General features: G+C 49.6%; 7 protein-coding genes across 7 annotated transcripts; 6 read left to right on the top strand and 1 right to left on the bottom strand.

Annotated features, from left to right (window-relative positions):
- Positions 1-1,180: 1,180 nt before the first annotated feature.
- Positions 1,181-2,390, top strand: HOO65_020785 (Translation machinery-associated protein 46; the record flags this gene model as incomplete). Its single annotated transcript, XM_071006849.1, has 2 exons — positions 1,181-1,815; positions 1,916-2,390. 2 exons carry the CDS (start codon positions 1,181-1,183, stop codon positions 2,388-2,390), a joined length of 1,110 nt encoding a protein of 369 aa, XP_070861423.1.
- Positions 2,391-3,803: 1,413 nt separating this feature from the next.
- HOO65_020784 (uncharacterized protein) lies at positions 3,804-4,928 on the top strand (the record flags this gene model as incomplete). The annotated part of the gene is made up of 1 exon (XM_071000156.1): positions 3,804-4,928. One exon carries the CDS (start codon positions 3,804-3,806, stop codon positions 4,926-4,928), a length of 1,125 nt encoding a protein of 374 aa, XP_070861422.1.
- Positions 4,929-8,271: 3,343 nt separating this feature from the next.
- Positions 8,272-10,536, top strand: HOO65_020783 (Serine/threonine-protein kinase nrc-2; the record flags this gene model as incomplete). Its single annotated transcript, XM_071006524.1, has 4 exons — positions 8,272-9,115; positions 9,192-9,491; positions 9,608-9,989; positions 10,104-10,536. 4 exons carry the CDS (start codon positions 8,272-8,274, stop codon positions 10,534-10,536), a joined length of 1,959 nt encoding a protein of 652 aa, XP_070861421.1.
- A 1,077-nt stretch (positions 10,537-11,613) lies between these two features.
- Positions 11,614-12,631, top strand: HOO65_020782 (uncharacterized protein; the record flags this gene model as incomplete). Its single annotated transcript, XM_071006931.1, has 2 exons — positions 11,614-11,887; positions 12,003-12,631. 2 exons carry the CDS (start codon positions 11,614-11,616, stop codon positions 12,629-12,631), a joined length of 903 nt encoding a protein of 300 aa, XP_070861420.1.
- A 3,650-nt stretch (positions 12,632-16,281) lies between these two features.
- On the top strand, positions 16,282-19,191 carry HOO65_020781 (choline/Carnitine O-acyltransferase; the record flags this gene model as incomplete). Its single annotated transcript, XM_071006419.1, has 3 exons — positions 16,282-16,449; positions 16,494-16,728; positions 16,823-19,191. 3 exons carry the CDS (start codon positions 16,282-16,284, stop codon positions 19,189-19,191), a joined length of 2,772 nt encoding a protein of 923 aa, XP_070861419.1.
- A 397-nt stretch (positions 19,192-19,588) lies between these two features.
- On the top strand, positions 19,589-20,956 carry HOO65_020780 (DNA repair protein rhp57; the record flags this gene model as incomplete). The annotated part of the gene is made up of 1 exon (XM_071000155.1): positions 19,589-20,956. One exon carries the CDS (start codon positions 19,589-19,591, stop codon positions 20,954-20,956), a length of 1,368 nt encoding a protein of 455 aa, XP_070861418.1.
- Positions 20,957-21,136: 180 nt separating this feature from the next.
- Positions 21,137-24,913, bottom strand: HOO65_020779 (DNA-directed RNA polymerase III subunit RPC2; the record flags this gene model as incomplete). Its single annotated transcript, XM_071006325.1, has 4 exons — positions 21,137-24,371; positions 24,437-24,538; positions 24,692-24,704; positions 24,787-24,913. 4 exons carry the CDS (start codon positions 24,911-24,913, stop codon positions 21,137-21,139), a joined length of 3,477 nt encoding a protein of 1,158 aa, XP_070861417.1.
- Between the last annotated feature and the right edge of the window lie 1,084 nt (positions 24,914-25,997).

Raw genomic sequence — 25,997 nt, 5'->3', positions numbered from 1 at the left:
CAGCTAAACAAAAAAAAAAAGGTGGTAGAATCATATCTTTGTTGATGGGTATCTTCTAGAACAAAACCTCTCCGTGCGTCTTTGTTCTTAATATGGACCATGGAATATGGAAAAAGAATCTTTGTCAACTTCTTTGCTTTCAAGCTGAATTAGGAGTAGACATGATCGCATTTCTTAGGCGCCCTGCTACTTCGCATTTCTTTTTGCGAAATTTAGACGACTAGACCAGGAATATATCCTGCCAATTGCGAATGTAAATAAGATGCGCAAATGCCGTGAATGTCTTGTGTATAGGTGGCTCACAGTCTTTTTTGCGACTCTTAGTTTGCCTTGCTGCCTTTCACGATAACGGGTTGTTGAACTTTCTTAGAGTTGACTTCGATGAAATGATAGGCAACAATCAGGAGCATCGCGGCTGAGCCTAAGAAGACTGCTAGACTGTATAGATCGTCGTCGGAAATCATTGCTGGAAGCAATTGAATGAAAGCTGTCGCAAAGAAAGAGCCTGCTGGAAGGAGAGGAAAACATGCCTTTTATGTTAGAATAGACAACTTGACTACTGAAAAAGAAGGCACAAACATACGATGGCTTTGTAATTATGTCGTAGTGAAAAAAAAACGAGCCGTGGAAGTCGAGTTGGAAAGTCTCTGGGTTGGCTTTGATATGCGCTGGAACTGGACAGATGGACAGCTTGATCAATCATGAAAGCTTCCCTCTAACTAAGGAAGCTGACGTTAGCTCTCTTCTATCAACTGTCGGCAGCTGTAGAGCATAGACCATCACGTGACTGATGGCTAACAATGACGGTGGTGAGATGATAACCCAAATCCCCCACCATAAACCATGTTGTGGGGATCGAAATTTGAAGAAAGGCTTCATCTAGAGTTGTAACGGTTGTTAGCAGCAAGGCTTTTTCTGCCCGCAAAAACCACGTCACTTTGCGTCCGATCGAAGAATTACACGGCGCAAAACGAAGATTTCGAGGCCGACTTTGACCACCATTTTGTCGACCAACAATAGCTAAATTCTTGAACCCCACCAATACACCAAAAATTTGCAGAATTTTTTGATCTCAGGGTTTCTTCATCGCCCATCCTATATTCTCTTCCATATCTCGCTCCCGCGACCGAGTCCGCATTATATATAGTTCTGGTCAACCACGTCTGATTGTCTGCTCAGAATGGCTCCCAAGGGCGGCAAAAATGACAAATCCAAGGCGCCCGGGTCGTCTAAAAAGACCGTTGAGGACAAGACCTTTGGTATGAAAAACAAGAAGGGTGGTGTTGCCCAGCGTCATATTGCCCAACTAGCTGCCGGAGCTAAAGCTGGAGGCACACCGGAACAGAAGAAGAAGGAGGCTGAAAAAGCGGCCCGCGAACGCGAGAAGAGGGCCGCTGAACAGGCCCGGTTGGAAACCGAGGCGCTGTTGAATAAGCCGGTACAGGTGCAAAAAGTGCCGTTTGGTGTCGACCCCAAGACTGTGCTGTGTATTTTTTTCAAGAAGGGCAACTGTGAAAAGGGCAAAAAGTGCAAGTTCTCACACGACTTGACTATTGAACGCAAGGTTGAGAAGCGTAGCTTGTACACTGATACGCGTGCTGATGAAGAGGAGAACAAGAAAGCTGAGACATCAGCTGATTGGGATGAAGAGAAGCTGCGGTCTGTCGTGTTATCCAAGAAGGGCAACCAGCGGACAACAACGGACAAGGTGTGCAAGCATTTTATCTCAGCTATTGAGGATGGCAAATACGGTTGGTTCTGGATTTGTCCAAATGGCGGTGATACCTGCATGTATAAGCATGCTCTTCCTCCAGGGTATGATTTGTTCTTCTCTTTTTACTTTTCTTGCTTTTCTTTCCTTCTTTTCGATGTTCGACTTTCGGCTACTGTACTAACATAACCTCTTCCCCTACAGCTTTGTATTGAAGACAAAGGAACAGCGCGCTGCCGAAAAGGCGCTTATGGATAAGTCGCCTCTCAAGACTCTTACGCTGGAAGAGTTCCTGGAATCTGAACGCCACAAGCTCACCGGCACGCTGACACCAGTAACACCTGAGAGTTTTGCCAAGTGGAAGCAAGAGCGGTTGGACAAGAAGACAGCCGAGGAGCAGGCCAAGAAGGCCAAGGAGGCCACAGGTCGTGCGTTGTTTGAAAGTGGAGGTTGGCGCATGGAGGAGGATGTCGATTCGGAAGACGATGGTGCCGACGACGATATTTGGAACCTGGAAAAGCTACGCAGAGAAACGGAAAAGCTACGCGAAAAGAAGGAGGCCGAGCGTTTGGCATTGGCAGCAGGATACACATTGGAACAGATCAAGGCCGGCGAGGCTCAGCACGACTTCCCCGGCGCCACAGGCGATGCAGGGGCGCAAGAAGATACAAATTCATGAATGGGCGATGGTTGGTTGAGCTAGAAAAAGTTGTTGTTCGACTGATTTCTATGCCCATTTTTGTTGGGTGTATTTAAAATGCGAGAGCACAGGAGGGAGGAGGGGCAATTGATAGAGGTGATGGCCCGAATATTCCCTGGGCAGTTCCGGGAGCCGTTGGCTGGAATCAGGGCGACTGGTGCTTAAATAGCCAATGGAGGGGGAGGAAAGAGAACAAAAGGAGGGATACACGGCGTTAGATAGAGGGGGTCCTTCCATTGCTTTACATCTGGGATTTCTAAGAAGCCGTTGAGCATTGAAGGAGATGTTGCTCTGCTCTCTGCCATCCGCACCCCGGCAGTCTAGAGTTTTTCTTTGAATGTCTTGTAAAATCTTCTGTCTTCTTAGTTTTTATTATTTTTATTTTACCTACTTTATATTTTCTTGATCTATTTCTTTTTTTTGGGGGGGGGGGGGGGGGCGAGGAGGAGGCAAGAACTGTCACAACCTCGATAACTCGGGGTGAAAATAGGCAAAGGATACTGGAGTTCGTAGAAGTCGGTCGGTCTAGATCATAGGGATGACCTGTAGTATACCTAGTGATCAGTGGACTATAGTTCTTCGGTCAGGACTAGACAAAAACGAACGAATACGCAGATAGATGAAATGCGAATACACGAGATTAAGCGCATGGTCGTCCGTGGAATAGTCGCGTAGTGTAACACCAGCAACATGCTGGACTGCTGGTATCTATCACGTGACTGCACTGAAGCTGCTTCGAGTAAAATAAATAAGGGGCGGAAAGAAAAAACAAGCCCTGTAAATAGTATCCGCCCTAATAGACTACCTTCTATTCTTTCTCATTTTTATAATCGTGTTTCATTGTTATGAATTTCTATTTTGGCACGGGATCACTGCAAAGTTCTCCAAGCTCTCTTTATTTCAAGTCTAATCAGAAGCATACCCATACTGGTGGCTTGATTTGCACTTATCTCAATATATAGATTCCCATCCCATTTCATTTCGCAATATACAACACAGAGGACTCTGTTGATTATATGAGCGATGCGGGATATGCCACCTTTGAATGAACATCCAGCAGCTCAAACTTCGGGGCCAAAACCATCGGAAAAGGTTCAAACAAAGATACAATGGCCCATATCTTCAGCATCAACGTCTATACAGTCCCCGCCAGGACAGGCTCTAATTCGTCTGGGAAGCCACTCTCATCATATGCCACAGAACACTGAGGGCCAAACCAAGATACCAGAGCTCTTGTCCAAAATTATAGAAACGCCTAAAAATAGAGAAGGGACAACGCCAAGCCCTAGCAGACATCTCCAAAAACCCGGGTCACATTCAAAGACCCAGGATGGACATACGTTTGCTACTGTTAACGCCCATACCCAGGATGTACGCCGAAAGATTCTGGACATGACTATTGATCAGGATACAATGATGGAGGATGAGTTAGCTGAGAAGCCTAAAAAGCGGCGCGTTATTTCGCCTCCAACCTTGGCCTCGTTATCACCAGCTACCCAGAAAGAGGGTTTACATGATCCGCCCGATCTGTCATTAAAGCCCTCGCCAACCATACCTTTGAGAACAACCAACGGAAATGTAACAGCTGGCCTGTCTGTTTCGAACAAGGACAAGATGTCGCCATGTGGTTTTCCAAAAACTGACGCAGAGTCACTATTGCCCACGGCAGCTAATGAGGCCGCAGATAATGTAAATAGTGAGACGTCGCGCCGGGGCAAAAAGAGAGGGCGTCCCCGTCTCTGGCGTTCAGATGTCGAAAGGGATGTTTTGTCTGACAAAGATGGCATGGCACAACTGGAAAAACAACGAAAACCGCGCAGGAACATCGCCGTACGAAGCTATGGCGGCACAGCAAGAGCGAGGTCAAATAGAGGGAGTAGCAGTGGTCGGCCTAGAGCACAACGCAAGCAAGGCTGGCGGACCTTTGTGGACTTGCGGCCAGAGTACAACGAGTTTGTATGCGAATGGAAGGGCTGTCCAGCAAAGCTTTTCAATATGGATACAATGCGCCGTCATGTCGAGATTGTGCATATGCGACCGGTAGAAATAGCCGACCGTTTCACACCGCTAGGATGCTTCTGGGGAGACTGTGTGTTACCAAGACCATGTGTGGAAGGAGAGCAGCTTTCAGGCAAGAAATTCAATAGCATGGAGGAACTACGGGAGCACATGGAAGAGGCACACATGGTGCCCATGAGCTGGCATATGGGAGATGGGCCAATGCACGACCCTGACCGTAGCGGGCTACAGGCCCTCCGCATCGGAGAGCCGCTACCAGGGTATCTATTTGATGCGCAGGGTAATCAAGTAACACCAGATATCCGTGGCCAGCCAGTCGAGGACAAAGCGAGCCGCAAGAAACGAAGCAAGAGGCTGCGGCAATTCTTTGCGCAAGTGAATGCTAACCTTCCCTCCGAAGATGAAGACGAGGATGAGAACAAGTACAGCGAAGAAGGCACTGATAGTATAGCAAGAGACGAGACCTTAGATGGGACGTATAGGCCAGAAGATGAGTAGTATTGCCACAGTGCGTACGTGTGTGTTTATAGGGTGTACGCCGGGCGAGAATAATGTAACTGTTACGGCAAGCTAAACAATGGGGTCTGCTACTCTAGTAAAAGATCCCCTTTAGTCTGTGGATTTGCTGAGATGATCTGATAGCTCTTTTGTCTTAGATAAGAAACCGCGCAGTATTATGAAGAGTGTTGAGGATGGAGGGTTGACTTGTTGGTTGAGGGAGGGCCTTGATTCGAGATGACACTACCCATGAGTCAACTACGTCACCACTGTGTGAAACAAAACCAGTATTGTACTTGGCTATACGACGACAAGTCATCTCGGCAATCAAGTTACATAAAGAGAACAGTGATACAAGATCTGGACTGCAATAGGCAGGTGATGAAGCATCAAGGCAAACAAAATTAAAGATTAAAGTCTTTCATACGCCTCGGTTCCCATACCTAGAAATAATAGTGAATATTGAGCTTGCAACTCTCTACGTCGTGGCCTACTGCCATGAAGACTATATGGCTGCCATTTAGTCTTTGCTAAGGATGCTAATTTACTCCCACCTTGGATGTTACAGAGTTTTGGAAGCGCGAAGAGGGCCGAAAATTCCGAGCTTGAAACTGGTGGTAGTCTAGCCGTTGTTGCTAAGTGTCAGGTGATTTAGCTAGACTTGATTGGAGAAGAAACCTTGATTTTCCTCTTTTTTGCCCGTTCTCCCTCCCCGAGAAGGCAAGGGGAAGGAAAGGCCAACTGATATTTGTCCCTTGGCGAGCTAATTTGCCTGCCCAGTTGGCGTGATGGCATGACAACAATCCTGCCTGTAATTCTTCCTGACTTATTTGTCGCCTGGTACCTTGGGCTACAGAGGGTTCTCCTGCGGAGTGTCTCCAGACTGCCTCATGATGACATGACGGCCTGAAAGTGCTAGACATGGCAGACATGCTACTATAGGACTGTTGCTTTTGGTATTAGTGCTGGCGGAAGGGAGGACGGGCTTTTAAAGACCGGACAAGCCTTCGTTTTGAGACGAGAGAGGAACAAGGGGGACATGGGTAAACTTGGGTGAATGAGAGAGAAGAGAGGAGAGGGGAGAGAAGAGAGAGAAAAGAGAGGGGGCGCTTGAATCCGACCACAATAGAGAACTTTGCTTTAATTGGTGCTTGTCTCTCTTGAGCCCTTTAGCTAGACTGAGGCGAGCTCGATGTGAGCTGAACTGGGCTGTGATAGAAGTTAGATTAAGCAGTCTGTAGTCTGCAGTCTGCAGTCTGACCAAATATATGTGGTGTACTTGTGTGCATCTGTGTATGATGGAGAGACGGGAACCTGGCCTAGGCCTCAGCCTATTAGTACAAAATAGGCTAAGAAGCCCACCAGAAAATGCCATCTGCGTTTAAGCAGTGCAGCAAGGCCCCCGGGCTAGACCAAGCATGATGCATACGAGATCCACTTAAAAGATAGAACTTAGCATGCATGTGGCACAAATCCCCTCGACCCGGCAGGGCAAAGGCCAAGAAAGGCTAGAAGGGGAAGGCATGGTTATCAAGGAAAAGTTGACAACTTTCCGCAGAGTCGAAACCGTAAGCGTCTGCTCTCTGGCAAGGGCAAATGACAGATTGCTACAGGAAAAAAAGAAAGCGAGAAGAGCACAGGATAAATGCGTCAAGCCTTGCTCCCTGCTTCCAGGGCAGAAGAAGAGCCTATAGCCTGTAAGTGTCTTGTCTCTGCATCGCCCTAGTCTTGGCTTTGACGGGGATAAGGGGGAAGAAGGAAGCAAAGAAAGAACGCAAAAGTGACAAGGAAAGAAAGCGAGCCAGCCGGCCGCATCCCGGCCCTCCCCCTCTGAGGTCCAGAAAGGAAAGACCGCGCTTGTTCCTTTGTGTGTGTGTGTGTGTGTGTGTGTTCTGTCCTTGTCATGTGTGTAAGTATAGTAACGGATAAGACAGGCAAGACAGGTGGATGGGTGGATTTAAATATATTAGCGGTAGGCATGTGTACGTGTGTACTTGTGTGCAATTATTATGTGTGCGTCTCTTGCCCTCTTGCCCTCTTGCCCAGGTACTGGCTAGCTAGCTACCTTCCCCATTGGCCTTCCGCTTGTTGGATGGCTTGTTTTGTGATCCTCCTTTCCTTTTTTGCGCTCCGCTCCTCCCTTTTCTTTTGCCTTCTCTCTTGCAACTGCTATTTCTCTTCTGCTCCCTCCGCTTTATCGCTCTACTGACTAATCTTACGGATTCCAACCAAGTACTCTCCATTTAGTTTTTTCCTCTTCCTCTAGTAATATCCAGCTGTCGTCATCTCTCTCCCTCCTCGTCTCCATCATCTTCTTGAACGCAAGTCTTACTGCAGACTATTTTTGATCTTCCCTCTCTTTTTTCTTTTTTTCTTTTTTTTTTCGCCTTCCTTCCCTTTGGTCTGCACAGCCCAGCCCATTCTTGTTGCTTCTGCTTTCGCATCTTTCGGGAAATTCCTCCTCTTACGCTCAGTGTACCTTGCTTGCCCTGGCCTCCTCTTCCTTCCTCCCCCAGCATTCAGCCATCTTCCCTTGTTTTACTGCATCCCGCCCTGTACGCACCAACTGAGCCAACTTTTGAGCGCTATTTGTTCTGCTCATCCATCTGCTTGCTTGTTCCGTTTTCAACTAAGCTGCTGCTGCCACCACCAGTACCGTTTTTTTCTTTTTTCTTTTACTCTCGTATTTATTTCTTTTTCTCTTTTGTCTTGTCATCCATCAACACCAGTGTTCCTCAGCTCCATCCAGTGTAGCTCCCATTAAATCGTGGTCAACACCAACTGCAAATCTCAAAAGCCTCTTTTCCTCAGCCACCCAACCTCGAAGTCCACGAATAACACCTCACACGCACCGGCAGAACCAGCTTGAAGTAAATAAAAAGACTACGCTCGATAAGTTGCTGTCACAGCCGAGGCCGTTGCCGCCCCGTCTCATCCCATAGACCACCTAGACCTAGACCTGGACCCAACACTTTGTGTGTATACTTGTACTTGTAATTTGTACATGAACATGGAAAGCGCCTCTTCTTGATTCTGCTCGCCCGTTGTACACATCACCACTTCTATCATCAGGTCGCAGCAGTTGGCTGTCATTTCATCTTGTCCATTTTGCCTTTCTCCCGGTTTCGCCTTGATTCTGCCCTCGTTATCCAATCTGCCTGTCTTTTATTCTCCCCTCTTTCTATCTCTCAATTCAACCGACGGCCCGTCCTACCTACCTACACCAGCGACTAGATCATCCAAAGAAAAAAAAAAGCCCACAGCAAACGACTGCTCAACTTCTAATACCTACTCTATCTCTCTCTTTTCACATCCTCTTTCTGCTCTCGTGCCAGCCGCCGTCATGCCTTCTGCAAAAAATACCAACGGCAACGGCCAGTTTCCTCAAAAAATCCGCAACTTCTTCCGTATCAACCACAATGGCAGCAACACCTCGTCTACCGACAAGCTGGTCCACGACGCCCCGGCCACCAAGACCGATACGTCTCCTTTGCCGGCGTCTAAATCTACGTTTCGTCATACAAAGTTCTTCACTATGGGTCGCCTGCGTTCACATACCGTTGCGGGCGAGGGCAACCCCATTGAAGAGGCCATGAGTCCAACTGCCCATGCAAACCCGTACTTTGCTCACCAGGGCCAGCCTGGTTTGCGACACCATAATGAGGGCTCCGTGCCGCCCAGTCCGCCTGATACCCCTGAGCTCAAGATTGTTGGCCCTGAAGGTGCAGACTCTATTGTTGACGAACAGGGTACTGCTGCTAACAAGGAAGAATTGGCCCGCAAACTGCGCCGCGTGGCTAGTGCACCAAATGCTCATGGCATGTTCCAAAACGGCACTGCAGACAGGCCAGCGACCGCTCAAATGGGCAAGGACCCTCTCATGGTTGATGGCAACCTCGTCGGATTTCCCGACTCTGAAGCACAGCTTTCTGGCTCATTGCCCATGAGTAGTACTTCAGACAGCTTGAGTGTTCCCGATGCCGATGAGCTTGGTGCGCTTCCCACTGCGCCAGCAAGGCTGATAGCTGCTGGCTTCAGACGTACATATAGCTCTAATTCGATTAAAGTGCGTGACGTCGAGGTTGGCCCTCAGAGTTTTGACAAGATCAAACTCATTGGCAAGGGTGATGTCGGCAAGGTGTATCTCGTTCGTGAGAAGAAAAGTAACCGTTTGTATGCAATGAAGGGTGAGTGAAGACAACGATAATCCGCACCCATTTTTTAGCACCTTACTAACTAGTATTAATCATCGCACCCATATAGTGCTCAGCAAAAAGGAAATGATTAAGCGTAACAAGATTAAGCGTGCTCTTGCTGAGCAGGAAATTCTAGCTACCAGCAATCATCCTTTTATCGTCACATTGTATCATTCTTTCCAATCCGAGGACTACCTATACCTATGTATGGAATACTGCATGGGCGGTGAGTTTTTCAGAGCTCTGCAAACCAGACCGGGAAAGTGCATCCCCGAAGAAGATGCCCGGTTCTACGCTGCTGAAGTAACGGCAGCGTTGGAATATCTGCATTTGATGGGGTTCATCTACCGTGATTTGAAACCTGAGAGTGAGTCTCTTTTTCTATCCTTTGGCTACTTAGGACGGCTTTTGTTTAGGCCGTCTTGGTTGGCTTTGCAATATACAATGGTGATGCAAGTCTATACACTAACACAATCTTCAAAGACATTCTTCTGCACCAGTCTGGCCATATTATGCTTTCAGACTTTGACTTATCTAAACAGTCAGATACTGGCGGCAAGCCTACCATGATTGTAGGCAAGAACGGCACCAGCACGACCTCGTTGCCTACAATTGACACCAAGTCTTGTATTGCCAACTTCCGTACCAATTCCTTTGTCGGCACCGAGGAGTACATTGCACCCGAGGTTATCAAGGGCAGCGGTCACACTAGTGCTGTTGACTGGTGGACTTTGGGAATTTTGATCTACGAAATGCTGTACGGAACCACGCCATTCAAGGGTAAAAACCGGAACGCAACGTTTGCGAATATCCTGAGAGAGGACATACCGTTCCCTGACCATTCGGGGTCGCCTCAAATTTCCAAGTAAGTGAAATAGAACAAGTCTCCCTCCCTCTACCTCTATTTCCTGTTTCCTGCTTCGCCACCTATGTAGCTACAGTTGACTAATGTCATGACTATTCTTCTTTATTTTTGCAGTCTTTGCAAATCTCTTATCCGCAAACTCCTTATAAAGGATGAAAACCGGCGCCTAGGGGCCCGTGCCGGAGCTTCCGATATCAAGGTCCACCCGTTCTTCCGCACAACGCAATGGGCGCTTATCCGCCACATGAAGCCCCCGATAATACCCAACCAGGGCCGTGGGGTTGACACCATCAACTTCCGTAACGTTAAGGAAAGTGAAAGCGTAGACATCAGTGGCTCACGGCCTATGCCAGGTGCAACGGCAAAGCCCAAGAGCGATGGCAGCGGCAGCGGCCTTGGCACGAGTGACAGTGGTGAATTGGGGCCGGGAACCCCGGGCGCTGAGATAGTCGATCCGTTTGAAGAGTTTAACAGCATAACGCTACACCATGATGGAGATGACGATATGCCGTTGAACATGAACGAGCATCTCAAGGGTCGGGCATAGCCACAAGGGGGAGGGGGGTTAGGGATGATAAATGGCAGTAAGTACAATGTGTGATGGGGATGGAAGCGGTATGGTATGATTGAATTTGCGTGTGGCATTTAATTTGCCTTGTTTACCTTCTGCTTTTTTTTGCTATTCTTTTGATTTTCCTTTCGGAGCGAGGAAGAATGTCTCTGTTCTCGAAGGGGGGAGGACTTTCCTTGCTGTGCTCTCTTGTCTAGTTCAGAGACCGAGACTCGGACTTTCTGTCATGTTGACGATGACGTTTTTTGCGGTTTTTTTTCACCTTTCTTCGTTTGTTGTTGCTCTTCGTCTATCTTGCCATTCTTGATTTTCATTCTGCTCGGTCTGTGTTTCCTTCTTTTCCTACGAAGAGCGCATGCATTTAGGCGTTTGACGTGCTTTTCTTTTTTATTTTGACGGGTTTCTTTTTCATGTCACTTTGTTTGTCGAAATTCTCCCTTTTCTGGTTTGTTTCGGGGGCCCATTAAACAATTAAGACTTATCTATGTCTGAACTTGACCTCTTTTTTTTACCCTGATATTCGTCCTTTTATGTGAAATTTCATAGGGATCTTTGAGCTTAATATCTTGCACTCGTGATGATACAGGGCCTGAATTTTTCGGTGTCTTGGAGGAGAACATGAGCCCCACTTTTCTGATCTCACCGAAAGAAAGGTCTCCAAAAATGTATTTAATTATTGAATTCTGTTAAATTAATTCCTACATGATTTTCTACCTATTCCTTTGTTGATTCTTGACTTGATTGTTCTCTTCTTTCTCTTTACACGCATAAAAACCCACATCGAGATCTATCTCAGCATCCCAAACGGTCTTTCAATTACAGTCCAACATGGTTTCAGCGTTGCGCTTGCACCGCTGTCGCTGGCCGTATCCCCTCTTAACACTGTCGTCACAACGACTCGCCTCAACTATTTCTGCGCCGCTTCCTACGGACCTTCTGCAGCCATCCAGAAGCCAACAGCAACAACAGCCTCCGGAATGGCAACCCCTTTCCACACACTGCACGGCATTAAATGCCGACGGCTCTCAGTGCTCAGGCTCAGGATCAGTAACCATGTGGGAGGAGCAGCAGCAGCGCCACTACAGAGCTAGCTTGGCTGCTACTACGTCATCACAATCGGCCTGTCCTTCTCCAAGCTTAAAGCCGGGGATCAGCTTCGAGCAACGCGGCGTACAGCAGTTGGAGAGACTAGTCCGAGATAGAATGCGATCAAAGCTACACAAGAAACAAATCTCAAGGAATCGACAAGACCGATGCAACGTGCACATGCAGAGTGGCAGTAGAAAGCCGGGGGGTTCAGACGAAAACAAAGTTAAGCTTGGGCACAGTAAGTGGCATGACATCACACCAGAGTATCGGAGCATCAAAGCTCGCAAATTCTTTTCATGTTCTTTGGTTGCAACAATTTGATTCTTCCAGCTTTTACTGACTTATCTAAACAGCCCTGCGCATTCTCCAGGACCGCTTACCGACCCTTCTCCAATCGCCTCTGCCGCAACACATTCTCGCGCCCAACATCTCGCTTCACCTATTCCCATCCACTCACCCACACCTGCCCACCGTCTCCGGCCGTGTCGCTTATACTGCCGCCCTATGGACTTCGCCTATTGCATGGAACCGCGTGCCGCTGGTCGGTAACGTGCGTGTCGATATCGTCTCGGAGCGCATGATGAAAGAGCCGCTGGCATTTGCCCCCCGACGTGACGGGGCGCTCCCAGAGCAGCTAGTTGTGCGCTGGCGGACGGTGCCGGATGGCGATGGCACAAACAGCGGTGGGGAAGGGATGCTCTCCAGCGTTGGTAGGGGAAAGGCTGCAGGGCCAAGTACACCTAGCCAAACAGCTTCGGGTACTCGTGGCGACGAAGACTTCACAGGCTTGTATATCTTCCAGTTCGACGGCGAGGGCCGCATCCTAAGCCATACTATTGAGTTGGCACAGGCGGGAGGCCGTTGGGAACAGGGCGTTGGGGCTAAAGTCGTGGGGCTTACGGACTGGCTACTCGGTGAGATTAAGGGGAAGCCAGACTCGGGGTCAGCATGTCCTGCGTTTGAGCGGCCCGAGGAAAGGTGAGGTGGGCCGGAATAAGAAGGCTTCACCGGAAAACCAGAGAGGGCTTGAAGTCCGGCGAGGTGAGCCCATGTATTTTTATTGTTGGTTGACAGAACCAACGCCAAGCTGACTGCGGAGGTTGAGGCGGATTGTATTATTATTGCTACTACTACTATTGATTGCTATAGTTCACATGAAGATGGAGAACAGCACTAGGAAATTATTGGGGGGGGGGGGGGAGGGGGACCGTCATAGAATTCCATGGCTTATCCGGCTTTGTGGGTCTCTATGCGAGACGGGCCAGGAGTGAGTGCAAACGAACAAGCGATGAACTGAGTAATGAAATGTATATTAGTTTTGTTTTGATTGTTGTTTATTATAGATCACTCCTCTTGAGCATAAGCAAGACGACAGCGGAAGACTAAGACAAGTATAAGAGGTCCATTTATCCGGCGACTTTTCCTTGGGCTTAGGGCCTTATCTTCCCTTCCCGTTCCCCCGAGGCTCTGGCTATCTACACGCTTCTCCAAGAATCCAAGACGGCCTAGCTCTGTGTCTTGCTTGTTTGCCGCGTGTCTCGCATTGGTAATATTGGTTGAACACTGCGAGATTCCGAGACCGCCGGAGTTGTTTAGCACAAAGGCCTTAGGGCAACCGAAACTTACTAGGCCACCGACATTGTGTTTCACTGTAGAGAAGCAATTGTCAACATACCAGCACGTAGGGAAGACTCCCTCCAACCAAAAAGACTGGCTTCCTAAGTCCTGCTGTGAAGATAAATCCCCCCTTGCTGCTTTTATAGTTCATATCATGCGCCTGAGTGACAGCATAGAATGTTATAGTATGGCCGGGTATACATATGTGTATGTATGTATGTATATGTATATGTACATGTATGATGTAGCATATACATGTATGCATGCATTAGTAGAGTGAATTATGGTGGTAGAACGGGTTTAACGTTGTAGCATATCTTTAGTCCTGACGGCTCAAGTACCAAGCTCCCAAGCTGCAAAATGCAGTTACCCATCCCATATATATAAAATCTTTTTTTTACAGAAAAGAGCAAGGCTGCGTCCTGTCGTATGGAGATTTGGCAAAAAGTTTTCTCTCTTTGCGGTCCTCCTTATCATCGACTTTCCATGACTCCAACTCGATTTCTTCGTCATTTTTCTTGTTTCCGTCGCAGGGTTGGCTCATAAGATCCTGCTTTAATTCGATTTACCTGTCTGCGATTTCTTCTATCCTTCGGCCGTCTTCCCGATCACCCTACATCAGACCAGTCCAATCACCTCTGAGAGAGTTGAACTTGATCCTGTTATCAGACCCAAAACAACGACGCCTTTTCTTTTCTATACCGGTCGGCCGATTCGATCCTTTTTTTCCCGAAGCCCTTTCCTACGGCTGACACCATTATTCCACTTCTTCCCCTTCTTACTTCCGTGTGTCCAGAGAAGGGAGAGGGCCTTATCATCAAAAGTTGCAGCTGAGGCTCCTATATAAGCTTTGCACCGATATTTGCACGGTAATGCTACTACTATAACGACACTACACTATAGCTCCCTTGTCTATTCTCCACCGGGAAAGCTGCCAAAATCCAAATGCCTGAAGCCATGTGCTGCCTACCAACGCTGCAGAGTCATCGTCCGGTTCAGTTCTACCCTCCACGTTCAAGTCTGATTATTTGATTCGTCATATCTACCTCCTTATTCTTGGATAGATTGAACCATGCCAGCCCACCCTTTATTTTCTCTCGCTGCGTTTTTTTTGTGACCTAGAAGTCCCCGTGACCTCATCACAAGACAGGGCCTAGTTTCTCTTCTTGGTTAAACACCAAATAAACCTTGCTAGATTGGAGAAAACAAAGCTTGTCTGCTCTGTCTAATCGTAACGAGTCAGAGGGCGAGGCTAGCTCTGGCTATTGGCGGCTTCTCTCGCAGAGTCTTAGATACTTCGCGGTCCTGAATCCCGAGATATATCCAAGCGAGCCATAGCTGTACTACAGACAGATCGTCAGCAACATCAAGGATCAGGGACAGGATTTCGTAGTTGAGACCCCCCATTTACTCTGGCTCTTGTCTTCTGTCCCATAAAGACATCAACCCCACAGAAAGACTAAGCCTAATCCCCAATCTGGCAACCCTTGTGTCAACTTTCTAGCTCTCATTTCTCTAGTCCTTCTTTTCGCCTGTCGGCCCTACGGAAGTCTTCCTCATATGCAGACAGCCCTGCCACTCTAAGCCGGGAAGGAGAGAAAGAAAGATGGACCGATGCTTTGCGACTGGTTTTTCCTTTTCTTTTTTTCCTCCATCTCCTTTCTTTTCGCCTTTGTTCAGTCAGCCGCTTTCTTGACCAGTAATATTGCTGCATATTTTCTCTCTTCTTGGTCTAGGCCTTGAGTCTGTCTCATAGCATTGTTCGTTGGTCTTGCCTTTAGCAGCATCGCCCACTGCAACTCTAGAACTGGCAGAGACCAGACAGGTGGATACAACAGACCCATTAACAAGAAGCTTGGTTCTACTGCTGCTGCTATTGTGCTGGCCCTCGCTCGCTTGCCACCAGCCCAAACCCTAATATATGGGGTTTGATTCTACGTCATCGATCGTAGATCCCACACCCATCCCTCTCTCTATCCCCAATTCTAGTTGGATTCCGCACACTCAATCCTGTGTAAGTTAAGTTGTATCTGTTATGTACACATCACACGCCCGCAAGTCCACACGCCCATATGACATACCCTCTTCCTTGCTATCTTCCTGGCAAGGAAGCCGACTCTAGGCTGAGCTTGCTCTCACTTTCTACACCTTCGTTTCGATACACAGCTTCTTAGATCATGTGCACGTTGTCTTCATTCCTCCCTTCCCCTCTACAACGCATTGCCGCTTTTGATTTGGGACTTGTTCTGCCCTAGCTGCTAGTCCCGTATCAGCTACATTCTTCCCCATGGGGAAATGGAAGCCAGTCCAGCTCCCTTTTCTTTCCAACCCGATACGTACCTAAATCGATGTAGCAAGAGGAGTTGTCCATGTGTATGGCCAACTCCATTAGTACGCGCATCGGCTTTGTATTTCCTGATTCCCCAAAACAAGTTGTCCCGCCTGCCCTGCCCCATATTGTATTGTGCTTAGCATCAACCAACCAAGAGCCCCCCCTCCTCTCCTCTGCCTAACCCTCCCGTTCTTTACTATAGTTCCTTTTCCTTTCCTCGATTGTGTGAGTCTTTTCTGTATCCAGATGCACGCCTCCCCCGAGCCTCGCTTCACCCCTCCCCTCCTCTCAACCTAGCACGCTATTTCTAATCGCTCTAGTGGTTTCAAGGTGGGATTTCAACACGCCATACTTTCTATAAAGTCTGGCTTGTTCCAGCTACCCTGTGCCACTGATGTCCCTGTTGTTCGAACTCAATATAGAAACGTTGGTCTTGCCCCATCACTCCATATAAGGTCATTATTCTGTCTCATCTCTGGAGTTCCTCATGCTCTCATATTGCCTTTTCGATTGTCACTACTTCTTCCGCACTGCTCTGCGTGGGCTGAACATCTGCACTAGCATCTGCGCCCTCTACGCTTAGGTCACCTGGTGTCTTACACTTCTCCAACCCCACGACGACATCACACTTCTTTCAGGCCTTCTTTCATCCCCCATCCCCCCTCTCGCCTGCAAATACCAACATGTCTTCTCAAGCAACTAACAAACCTGCTCATGCTAAAGTGCGCTTCACTGAGCCTCGCCCTCTTGGCGAAACACTGAGTAAAGCTCCTACATCGGGTTACATTCCTCGCTCTGTTCCTGACAGCAGCGACCTCATCAAAACTCTGGACCCCAAGAAGTCGGCCACCGTTCCTCTACCTAGGCCTCCAATGGCTACCCATAACCTGCCCAGGGGGGTCAACCCGGACTCACGTTTGCTGCCCAGGACAAGCTACCGAAACTTCCAATTCCTAGTCTTGAAGAGACTGTGAAGCGCTATCTTGGTGTTGTCAAGCCTTTGCAAGAGCCCTCAGAGCATGAAGAGACCAAACTTGCAGCGGAAAGATTCCTGGCACAGGACGGGCCTGAACTGCAAAAACAGCTCGTCGAGTACGCTGATGGCCAGTCAAGTTATATAGAGCAATTCTGTAAGTACAGTCGCTACCCTTTTTCATTTTCTATATGCATACCACTGTTTTGTTTCTCATAGTTTGCTGATACATCATGCTAATGCACCCTTAGGGTACGATTCGTATCTCAACTTTGAGAGTTCTGTCGTCTTCAACCTTAACCCATTTTTTCTGCTTGAGGACGACCCTACTCCAGCCCGCAATAACCAGGTCACTAGAGCTGCGTCGCTTGTTTACTCATCTTTGGAATTTGTACGGGCTATTCGTCTCGAGGAGCTCCCTCCTGACTCGGTCAAAGGCAAGCCTCTATGTATGCACCAATATTCTAGACTTTTTGGCACTGCTAGAGTTCCAACAGAGAACGGTTGCAAAATCGAAGCCTACCCGGAGTCCCAGCATATTGTCGTCATGTGCCACGGGCAATTCTATTGGTTTGACGTGTTAGATGACAACAACGATCTCATTATGACTGAAAAAGACCTTAGCGTCAACCTGCAAACCATTATCGATGATGCTACCCAGCTGCCCATTTTAGAAACAGCCAAGGGTGCACTTGGACTGCTGACTGCACAAGACCGCAAGCAGTGGGCTCGATGCCGCCAAGTTTTATCTCAGGAACAGGGCCGCAACAATGCTGACTGCCTGTCGATGGTTGACTCGGCGCTGTTCATATTGTGTCTCGACTATAATGAGCCTTCCGGCGTGGCTGGCCTGTGTCAGAACATGCTTTGTGGTAGCAGTCAGCTGGAAAAGGGCGTCCAGATTGGCACATGCATCAACCGTTGGTATGACAAGCTGCAGATTATTGTGTGCAAAAACGGTAGCGCGGGAATCAACTTTGAGCACACGGGCGTTGACGGCCACACTGTGCTCCGATTTGCCAGTGATATTTACACAGATACCATCCTGCGATTTGCACGGTCAATCAACGGACAAGCCCCATCTCTTTGGGCCACTACCAGTCCTGATCCGGCTAAGCGCGACCCTGAGAGTTTTGGTGACGTCACTACGACGCCACACAAGCTCGAGTGGGATATTCCAGATTCCCTCAGTTTGGCTGTGCGCTTCTCCGAGGCGCATCTGACAGACCTAGTTATGCAGCATGAGTTCGAGTGTCTTGACTTTGGTGCCTACGGAAAAAACTTCATTACATCGATGGGATTCTCCCCCGACGCCTTTGTGCAGATGGCCTTCCAGTCGGCGTACTATAGCTTGTATGGGCATATAGACTGCACATATGAGCCGGCTATGACAAAGACCTACCTACATGGGCGGACAGAGGCTATCCGTACTGTTTCCCAGGAGTCGGTAGACTTCGTACAGGCCTTCTGGGGAACTGCCACATCAGCAGAGGAGAAGGTCGACACGCTTCGAAAAGCATGCCAGCGCCACACTACAACCACCAGGGAGTGCGCCATGGGCAAGGGCTGCGACCGCCATTTGTTTGCTCTGCTTTCTATATGGCGCAAGACGGTCGATGATGAGCTGAATTCGAGCCGTGCTGATTACAGCGAGCCATCGGGATATTCAAGCCCGCTAAGTTATTCAGGAGAGTCGATGGACAACAGTGCCCTCGACGACTCTATTTTAGTGCAACGTTTTGAGGAGCACGCTATCAGCGACGACGTTGAAATTGGCGCTACTGATCTTAGCAGGGGTGATATTGCACCTAATGCCCGGCATTCCGACTCAAACGCATCGTCTTTAGACACCACCGAGTATCTAATATCTGCCGAAGGTACCGATAACACTACTGTTTCTCCGCCTTCAATGGTTACCCGTAGCCGGGAAAACAGCACAAGCTCGCGTGCCTCTCGTAGTAGAGATACCCAACCTCTACCGTCGCTATTCGCCGACTCTGGATGGGACCGCCTCAACACTTGTATCCTATCAACGTCTAACTGTGGCAATCCATCTCTCCGCCAGTTTGGCTTTGGTCCGACATCAGGCAGCGGCTTCGGTATTGGCTACATCATCAAGGATGAATCGATCTCCATTTGTGTTTCCAGTAAGCACAGACAAACCAGCCGTTTCTTAGGCAACCTAGAAAGCTATCTGCTAGAGATACGACGGATGCTGCGCATCACGACACAGCAGTCTAATCTCAAAGCCTCTCGCGCACGAGAAATCGACACACGAACTCGCAAAAATGCCCCTCGCCCGCAAACACACGCGCACGCAAACGCACACAAAATGCCACCTGCTAAGGCGCGACTTATCCATGGCCGCCAGCTGGATGTTTTGCGTCTCAGAGGTCAATCGCCGAGTGGCACAAGGTCGCCAACGGAGTACAGCATAGCAACTAGTGAGGATTGCCAGGGAGGCTATGGGTTCTTTGATGCTGGGAATTTTCTACACCCACTTCGGCCGTTGATGGAGGGTAGAGATAGTTCGAGAGACACAAGGCCATCGGAAAGAGCGCAGGAGCAGGCGCGGCGGAGGCGAGATGTTGGCAAGGTACTTCCGCTGGCGGAGTATTAGCTAGTGGGTCTATTTTGTAGGCTTTAGCGTACATGTTAATCTAAAGTGTTTTATGTTGTATCTGTACTAAATACTATATATGCATGTGAATTTTGAGTGTTAATTCTGCCCATGTCCTGTGAAGGCGGTGAGGCAACGCAACAAGGCATCACAGGAGGCACGCAAGGGGGCAAATTACAGCCAATGAAAATGATACATAGAGGGTCCACAGCCAACAACACCAAGTATGAGGCTTGACAAGCGTTGCTGCCAAGCTTCGACTTCACAACTTCTCTATTGACTCAACAGCGCATTGAATTTGTTTGTGAACACCACTTTGTTGTCAGTTCGTGCGACCATTAGTCCGTAATGTAATTTTTTTCTCGCTAGCCCGGGGTCTGCTAATGCCATCAAACAAATGAGTGACCTCTCAACCGTCCTGCCGTCCTTCCCCACGGCCTCCTTCACCAAGACCCTTCACTCACTAGATCACCACTCCATCACTACCTCCGAGCTGCTCTCCCGCGATGTCTCTACCCTAGCTAAGCTTACATCGCTGCCTGTGCTCGACCTGCGTCGCCTGGCTGCCGCCATAGCCGCCGCCTTGCATGCTTCTCTACGCAACACGCGTACAACTTCTTTAGCTGGCCTGCTCGCCCAACCGCGCTGCGCCAGCGCGCTAATCTCAACCCTTGACGACGATCTAGACGCTTCTCTCGGCGGCGGCGTACCGGCTGGTCGTGTCACGGAAATAGCTGGCGAGAGTGGCGCCGGCAAGACACAGCTATTGCTCTCGCTGATGCTAGCCGTGCAGATGGAAGCACCACGTGGTCTCGGCCGCGGTGCGTTGTACATTACCACCGAAGCGCCCCTAGCTACCCGTCGGCTGGCCCAGATGCTCGCAACGAACCCTGTGTTACGTGCTTACAACACGGTGCATCGCGGCCTACGGGCTGTCGGCCTTGATCGCATTGCGAGTGCCTCCACACCAGATCTCGAGAGCCAGGAGCATATCCTAGCCTACCAGGTACCCGTCATGGTCGAGCGGCTAGACATTGGCCTGCTAGTCATTGACTCGGTCGCAGCCAACTATCGAGTCGAGTATGATCGTCGAGGCGACGCGTTGAGCGCCCGTGGTGCCGAGCTATCGCGACTGGGCCAGACACTCCGTGGGCTGGCTGAGAAGCTAGACATCGCCGTCGTAGTGGCGAATCAGGTGGCTGATCGGCTAGGTGCGCTGACGGGCGTAGGTTTGACGCAGTCCCAGGCAAGCAGTTATGGCGACGTGGGAGCAAGCCAAGCGAGCAGGGATGGCACTAGCACAGACGATGACGCGGGGGGTGGATTGCCCGAAGACGTTCCCTGGGGTTTGCCGACGGCTTCGGCACAGGCAGAGCCGCTACCCATTGCAGCGCTGGAACTGGACCACCAGCACCGCTTCTTCACCGGCTGGGGCGATGATCCCATGATTCTAGGCAACGAGGGCATGAAGACACCGGCACTGGGGTTAGTGTGGTCTACTCAGGTAGCCATGCGTATCGCGCTAATCTTGCAGCCGGTTTATGTGCAAATGGAGCCAGAAGATGACGAGTACGGAGATGGCCGCGAAAGGGGCAATGTTACAGTCAGAAGCTCGTGGAGGCGGTTTATGAAAGTGGTCTTTGCACCGCATGTAAAGGCATCATCTTGCGGGGTTAGCCAGGCAGTGGAGTATGAAGTTGTGGCAGCAGGCTTAAAGGCAGTGGTACAGAGGGAGGAGGAGGAAGATGAAGAGGGGGCCAGCTAGTTGAAAGAATCAGGCCTGTCGGAGTAAATAATGGTGGGTATTCATTCTTCTCTTTTCATTGTAGCTAGTTACTATCTTCTATCTATATTCCTACAGCCGTAGCTTTTAACATCATGTCATGCTTCTACTTCCCAATCTTCCTCCTCTTTCTCTGCCTTGCCTTCTCCCTCCTTCATCCACCTACTCGTTCGGATGCGGGAACTCATCGTCTAGCTGTAATCTCACACCCACATTCATACTGATCAACTCCTGGACGAGCAGCTTCGCAGCATATGGCATAGTCATCTTCGTCACTTCGCCAGTCGAGTCACACGTAGTGCAGTAGCCCTTGTAACCAAACAGCCCACAGCGCTGGCAAATATCGATTTGCACGGCATCCGACGACAGCATTAGCCGCTCTAGCAACAGTTGCGAGGCTCCGTAGGCAATCAAACAATCACGCTCCATCTCACCCAGACGCAGACCACCCTCGCGCGATCTACCCTCAGTGGGCTGACGGGTCAGTGAGGCTCGCGGACCCGTTGATCGCGAGTGCATCTTGTCCTGCACCATGTGCTTGAGACGCTGATAGTAGATAGGTCCATTGTACAGATAAGCCTCAAACGGCTCTCCGGTGATGCCCGATGTGAAATAGTCCTTGCCTTCCCACGAAAAGCCGTGTTCGACCAACACACGGCCCATATCCTCAACAGGATGTGAGCGGAACGCATCGCCAAAACCGTAGTCCTTGCGGCCATCAAGCACTGATGCCTTGCCCGTCAAACACTCGATAAGCTTGCCAACCGTCATACGCGACGGGAAACCGTGAGGATTCATGATAATATCAGGCACAAGGCCGACATCGCTGAACGGTAAATCCTCTTGATCAACAATAATTCCCACCACACCCTTTTGGCCGTGACGTGACGAGAACTTGTCGCCCAGTTCGGGCCGCCGTGTCTGGCGCGTCTGTACCTTGACGACCACAGTATCCTTTTCCGTGCTTGACAGCATGACCTTGTCGATATAGCTAGGGTCGGGAGTACGGTACGTAGTGCTAGAGTCGCGATACTCGCTGGGGCCACGATCAGCACCAATGCCCGTGGATGCCTGATCAATAGGCGTTTCCTTCTTGATCATGACCTCGCCAGCCCGCACGCGATAACCGACAGTGGCCAGACCATCGTCGTCGAGGGCCTCGTCGCGGGCAACACGGCGCCGGCTCTCGCCCTCGCCCTCATTGACAGGGCGTCCAAGCTGCTCTTGTCGGCCATTGGCGTATTTCTGGAGCTCTGTAGTGTATTTTTTGAACACCTGGCAACGACCGAAGCCACGGTCAATAGAGGCCTTGTTGAGGACTAAAGCATCCTCGATATCGTAGCCGGAATACGACATGACGACGACAGTGGCGTTTTGGCCAGCGGGTAGGCGGTCGTACCGCACCAACTCGATAGTCTTTGAGATGACCATTGGCCGTTGGGGGTACACAAGAGTATATAGCAAAGTGTCGATACGGTTGAACTGGTTGTAAGCAATAGCGCCAATAGCCTGCTTACCCATGGCACACTGGTACGTGTTTCTGGGTGACTGGTTGTGATGCGGGAAAGGAATCAAGCCAGCCACAGCTCCAAGCAACGTAAAGGGCTCGATCTCCATGTGAGTTGACGAGTTGGTGAGGTGGTCCTCATTAAGAGCCACCAGTGTATCGTTCTCCTCATTGACATCGAGATACTCGACCACTCCATGCTTGAGAAAGTCATCAAAAGTAGCCTTGCCAAGCTGCAGCAGCCGCAGATGCTCAGCCTTGAGATTGGACTTGCCGTTTTTGACAATAATGTAGGGCCGGCAGATACGGCCTTCGTCGGTGGCAATGTGTACGGCAGAAAAGTGCGAGTTCATATGCACACTAACAAAGGGCGAGATCCAGCCCTTGCGGCGTAGAGCGCGGAACTTTGCAGTGAATTGCTTAGGGTACCGAGTGAGCGCCAGCGGTGTTCCGTTGATGTGGATGATGTAGTTACCAGGCCGGTGCATCTCTTGGCCCGTAAAGTTGCGGATAGACTCGGCGGTAGGGTCGATAGTAAATACCCACCGCTTGACAGGCTCCTCGTCAACATTAGTAGTGATGTGGGTCATAAGCGCCAAGTTCTTGACCAGACCACAAGCCTCACCTTCGGGGGTATCTGATGTGCACAACATACCCCACTGTGACGGCTGCAGAGCACGTGGTCCCGAAACCTTGCGGGTCTTTTCAAACTGTGACGAGATTCGTGTCATCATACCCAGAGCGGCAATGTAGCTTAGTCGCGAAAGCACGTGGGTGACACCTGCACGGTTCATATTGAAACGCTTGACGTTCCAGTTTCCTGTCTGGATGGCACGGTTAAGGCCTTGCCCAATACTATTGGCATGATTGCTAATAATATTGACGGGATCAAGGGCAATGGCGCGGTTGTTCTTCTTGAGGTACTTGTCGATGCTCATCTTAACCTCAGACATGAAGCGTTTGAACAGATCTTCAAATAGTAGTGATAGTAGCTGGCCGGCTAATTCAAGGCGCTTGTTTCCGACGAAGTCGCGATCATCAACAAGGGTGGAGTTATGCATGGCAAATAGTACACGTCGTGTCATCAGGGCAATGTATATGGCCTTGGGATAGAAGTCTAGGCCCTCAATGGGCACATGAGCAATAATCAGATTGGCCAGCGCATCTAGACCTTCCTCAACGTGGTTGCGGCGCATTTGAGGTCCTCCAGGCATCCTTCTACCGCCCATCTTGACTCTAGCGCCGACGTATTCAAGTGCCTGTTGCTGGGTAAAGACACCGGCCTTGGTAGCCTCTTCAAAGTTGACGGCAAACGAGTCCTGGTACCGGCCATCAGAGCCGCAAACGAGAGCCATGATCTCGAGATCCGAGAGGCCACCCATTGCCTTAAGAACAATGACAATGGGCACAGCTTCGACTAGAATGTTATGAGACAACACAATGCGGTCCTTTTTGAACTGCACGTAGGTCTTGGATTTACGCTCATGTGTGGAACTGGTGACTGAGGCCGAGATGATGTTGTTCTTTTCGTCGGCCTCGACGATGACTCGGTTCTTGCTCAGTTGCTCCTGAATCAGAATGACCTTCTCCGTGCCTCCAACAATGAAATAGCCACCGGGGTCAAGCGGGCACTCATTCATAGCCTCCATCTGCGAGTTGTTGGCACCACTGAGCCAGCACTTGGAACTACGCAGCATAACTGGCATGCGGCCAAGACGGATGTTTTTGCGCACAACACGCTGCTTTTCGCGGATGAAGGCAATGTCGACAAAGATCGGCGCACTGTAGGTCATATCACGGAGACGACATTCCATGGGAGTAACTTCGCTGTTGGGGGGGAAATCGGATTCGTCCTGACGGTTGGGACGCTGGACACGAATATCGAGAAATCTAGGGAGGTTAGTGTTAGCAAAGGGCACAGGGTGGGGGAGGAGGGGCGCATAATAGAAGCTTACTCTAGCCAGAAGGTGCTATCAGCATCACTCTTAATAGTCCGGTTTGCAGCAACGATTTCCTTGATCTCATGCTCGACAAAGAAGTTGTATGAGTCAATATGTCTATAAAAGCGGAGGTGTCAGCTTTCGCATGTGTTATTTTGCCTGTGTATGGTCTGTGGAAGCTCTATTCTAAAGCTTCACTTCATTCTGGGCTAATCGGAGGCGGCGCCGGCGCCGGCGCCGGGGTCGATCCGGGTGTCAGACAAGACTCACTGTTTGACCAAACCTAGCAAAGAGAGACCGCAAATCAGTATATTCCCATTTCAAATTCGGCGTCCATTTCTGTAAGCGGCCATGTACAAACATACCTTTGACCTTCAAGAAGGCCGGAAGCAGCTGGAACTTGTCCTCACGAGTCGAGATGGGGTCAGTCAGCTTCTTGCCGTTATAGAACGGCTCCAGCAACGCCTCGAAGCCATCATCGAGAACCACCATTTCGGGCGGCGAGAGGGAATATCAGAGACAGCAGAAGTATCAAAGCAGTTAGGAGAGGACAGCAGCAAGCAAGCTAACGGCGGGAGATGAGATGCACGAGTCACGCCAGGCGCATGATCTTGGGGAATAGCAGAGGGTCGCAGAAATAGATGGCCAGAGAAGAAAAGAAGAATTATTGCAGCTAGAGGTGGAATAGCAACGGAAAACAGAGAACTCAACACAAAAAGAGAAAAAGAAAAAAGCTCGGCATGCAAATTATCGCGAGAATTTGAGCAGCCAAAAAAAAAAAATTAATATTTTTTATTTTTAATTCTTTTCTTTCTGGCTTCAATCAAAAAGTGACGACGAAGGATCTGATAGACCCACCTTCAAGCTAGCTTCTAGCGGGGTGATAAGAGTCACGTGAAGATAGCTCAATCAGGCGCAAGTGCTTCATTAGGGTTGGGCCAGTGTATCGACAGGGATAGCTGGTCACGTCATGCATAGGCAAAGGTACAAAGGTCAACAGTTTGTCTAGAAAGCTTGGCATAAAACAGGGTTAAAGAATGAAATAAAGATGAAGCAAGCAGAGCATTAATAATGCAACTTTCCCATGCCCATGCCATGCCATGCCATGCCATGCCACGCCACATGTTCCAAGATTGAGGCAGACAGGAACAAGGCGGGTCTTTGTTATTGCTTCCATCCTTGTGCCAGCCAACTGCTCGCAGCCAACACAGCACAGCAAGACGACAAGGCAAGAATAGAGGGAAGTGGGCTAATCTGCCCTGCTGTGTTTCCCGACTCCTAGCCAGAGAACGGAGTTCGTGTTGCCCTTCTAGCCAGGGACCTTGGGAGATCCAGGAAGAGATCCAAGACCAAGAGGCTCAGAAGGCAAGGGGGGAGGGAGATGAAGATCAGATGGGAAGGGGGCAGAACAAGACCTCTTCTTTGTTTCTATTTGCTTCTCTTATCGTGCGCCGCCGCTTCAAGGGGATCCAGACGCGACTGGCAGAGAGCGCAAGAGGCCAGGGCCAGCAAACACTGGCGCTGCTTAGCTTTGGCTTGGTTGGCTTGGCTTGCCTCAGAAAAAGAAAGGCGGTAG

This window comes from Ceratocystis lukuohia (genome assembly GCF_044167205.1).
Source record: "Ceratocystis lukuohia strain C4212 chromosome Unknown Supercontig2_pilon, whole genome shotgun sequence".
In the NCBI taxonomy this organism is placed as follows: domain Eukaryota; kingdom Fungi; phylum Ascomycota; class Sordariomycetes; order Microascales; family Ceratocystidaceae; genus Ceratocystis; species Ceratocystis lukuohia.
This window is presented reverse-complemented; position numbering and strand designations above follow the sequence as displayed.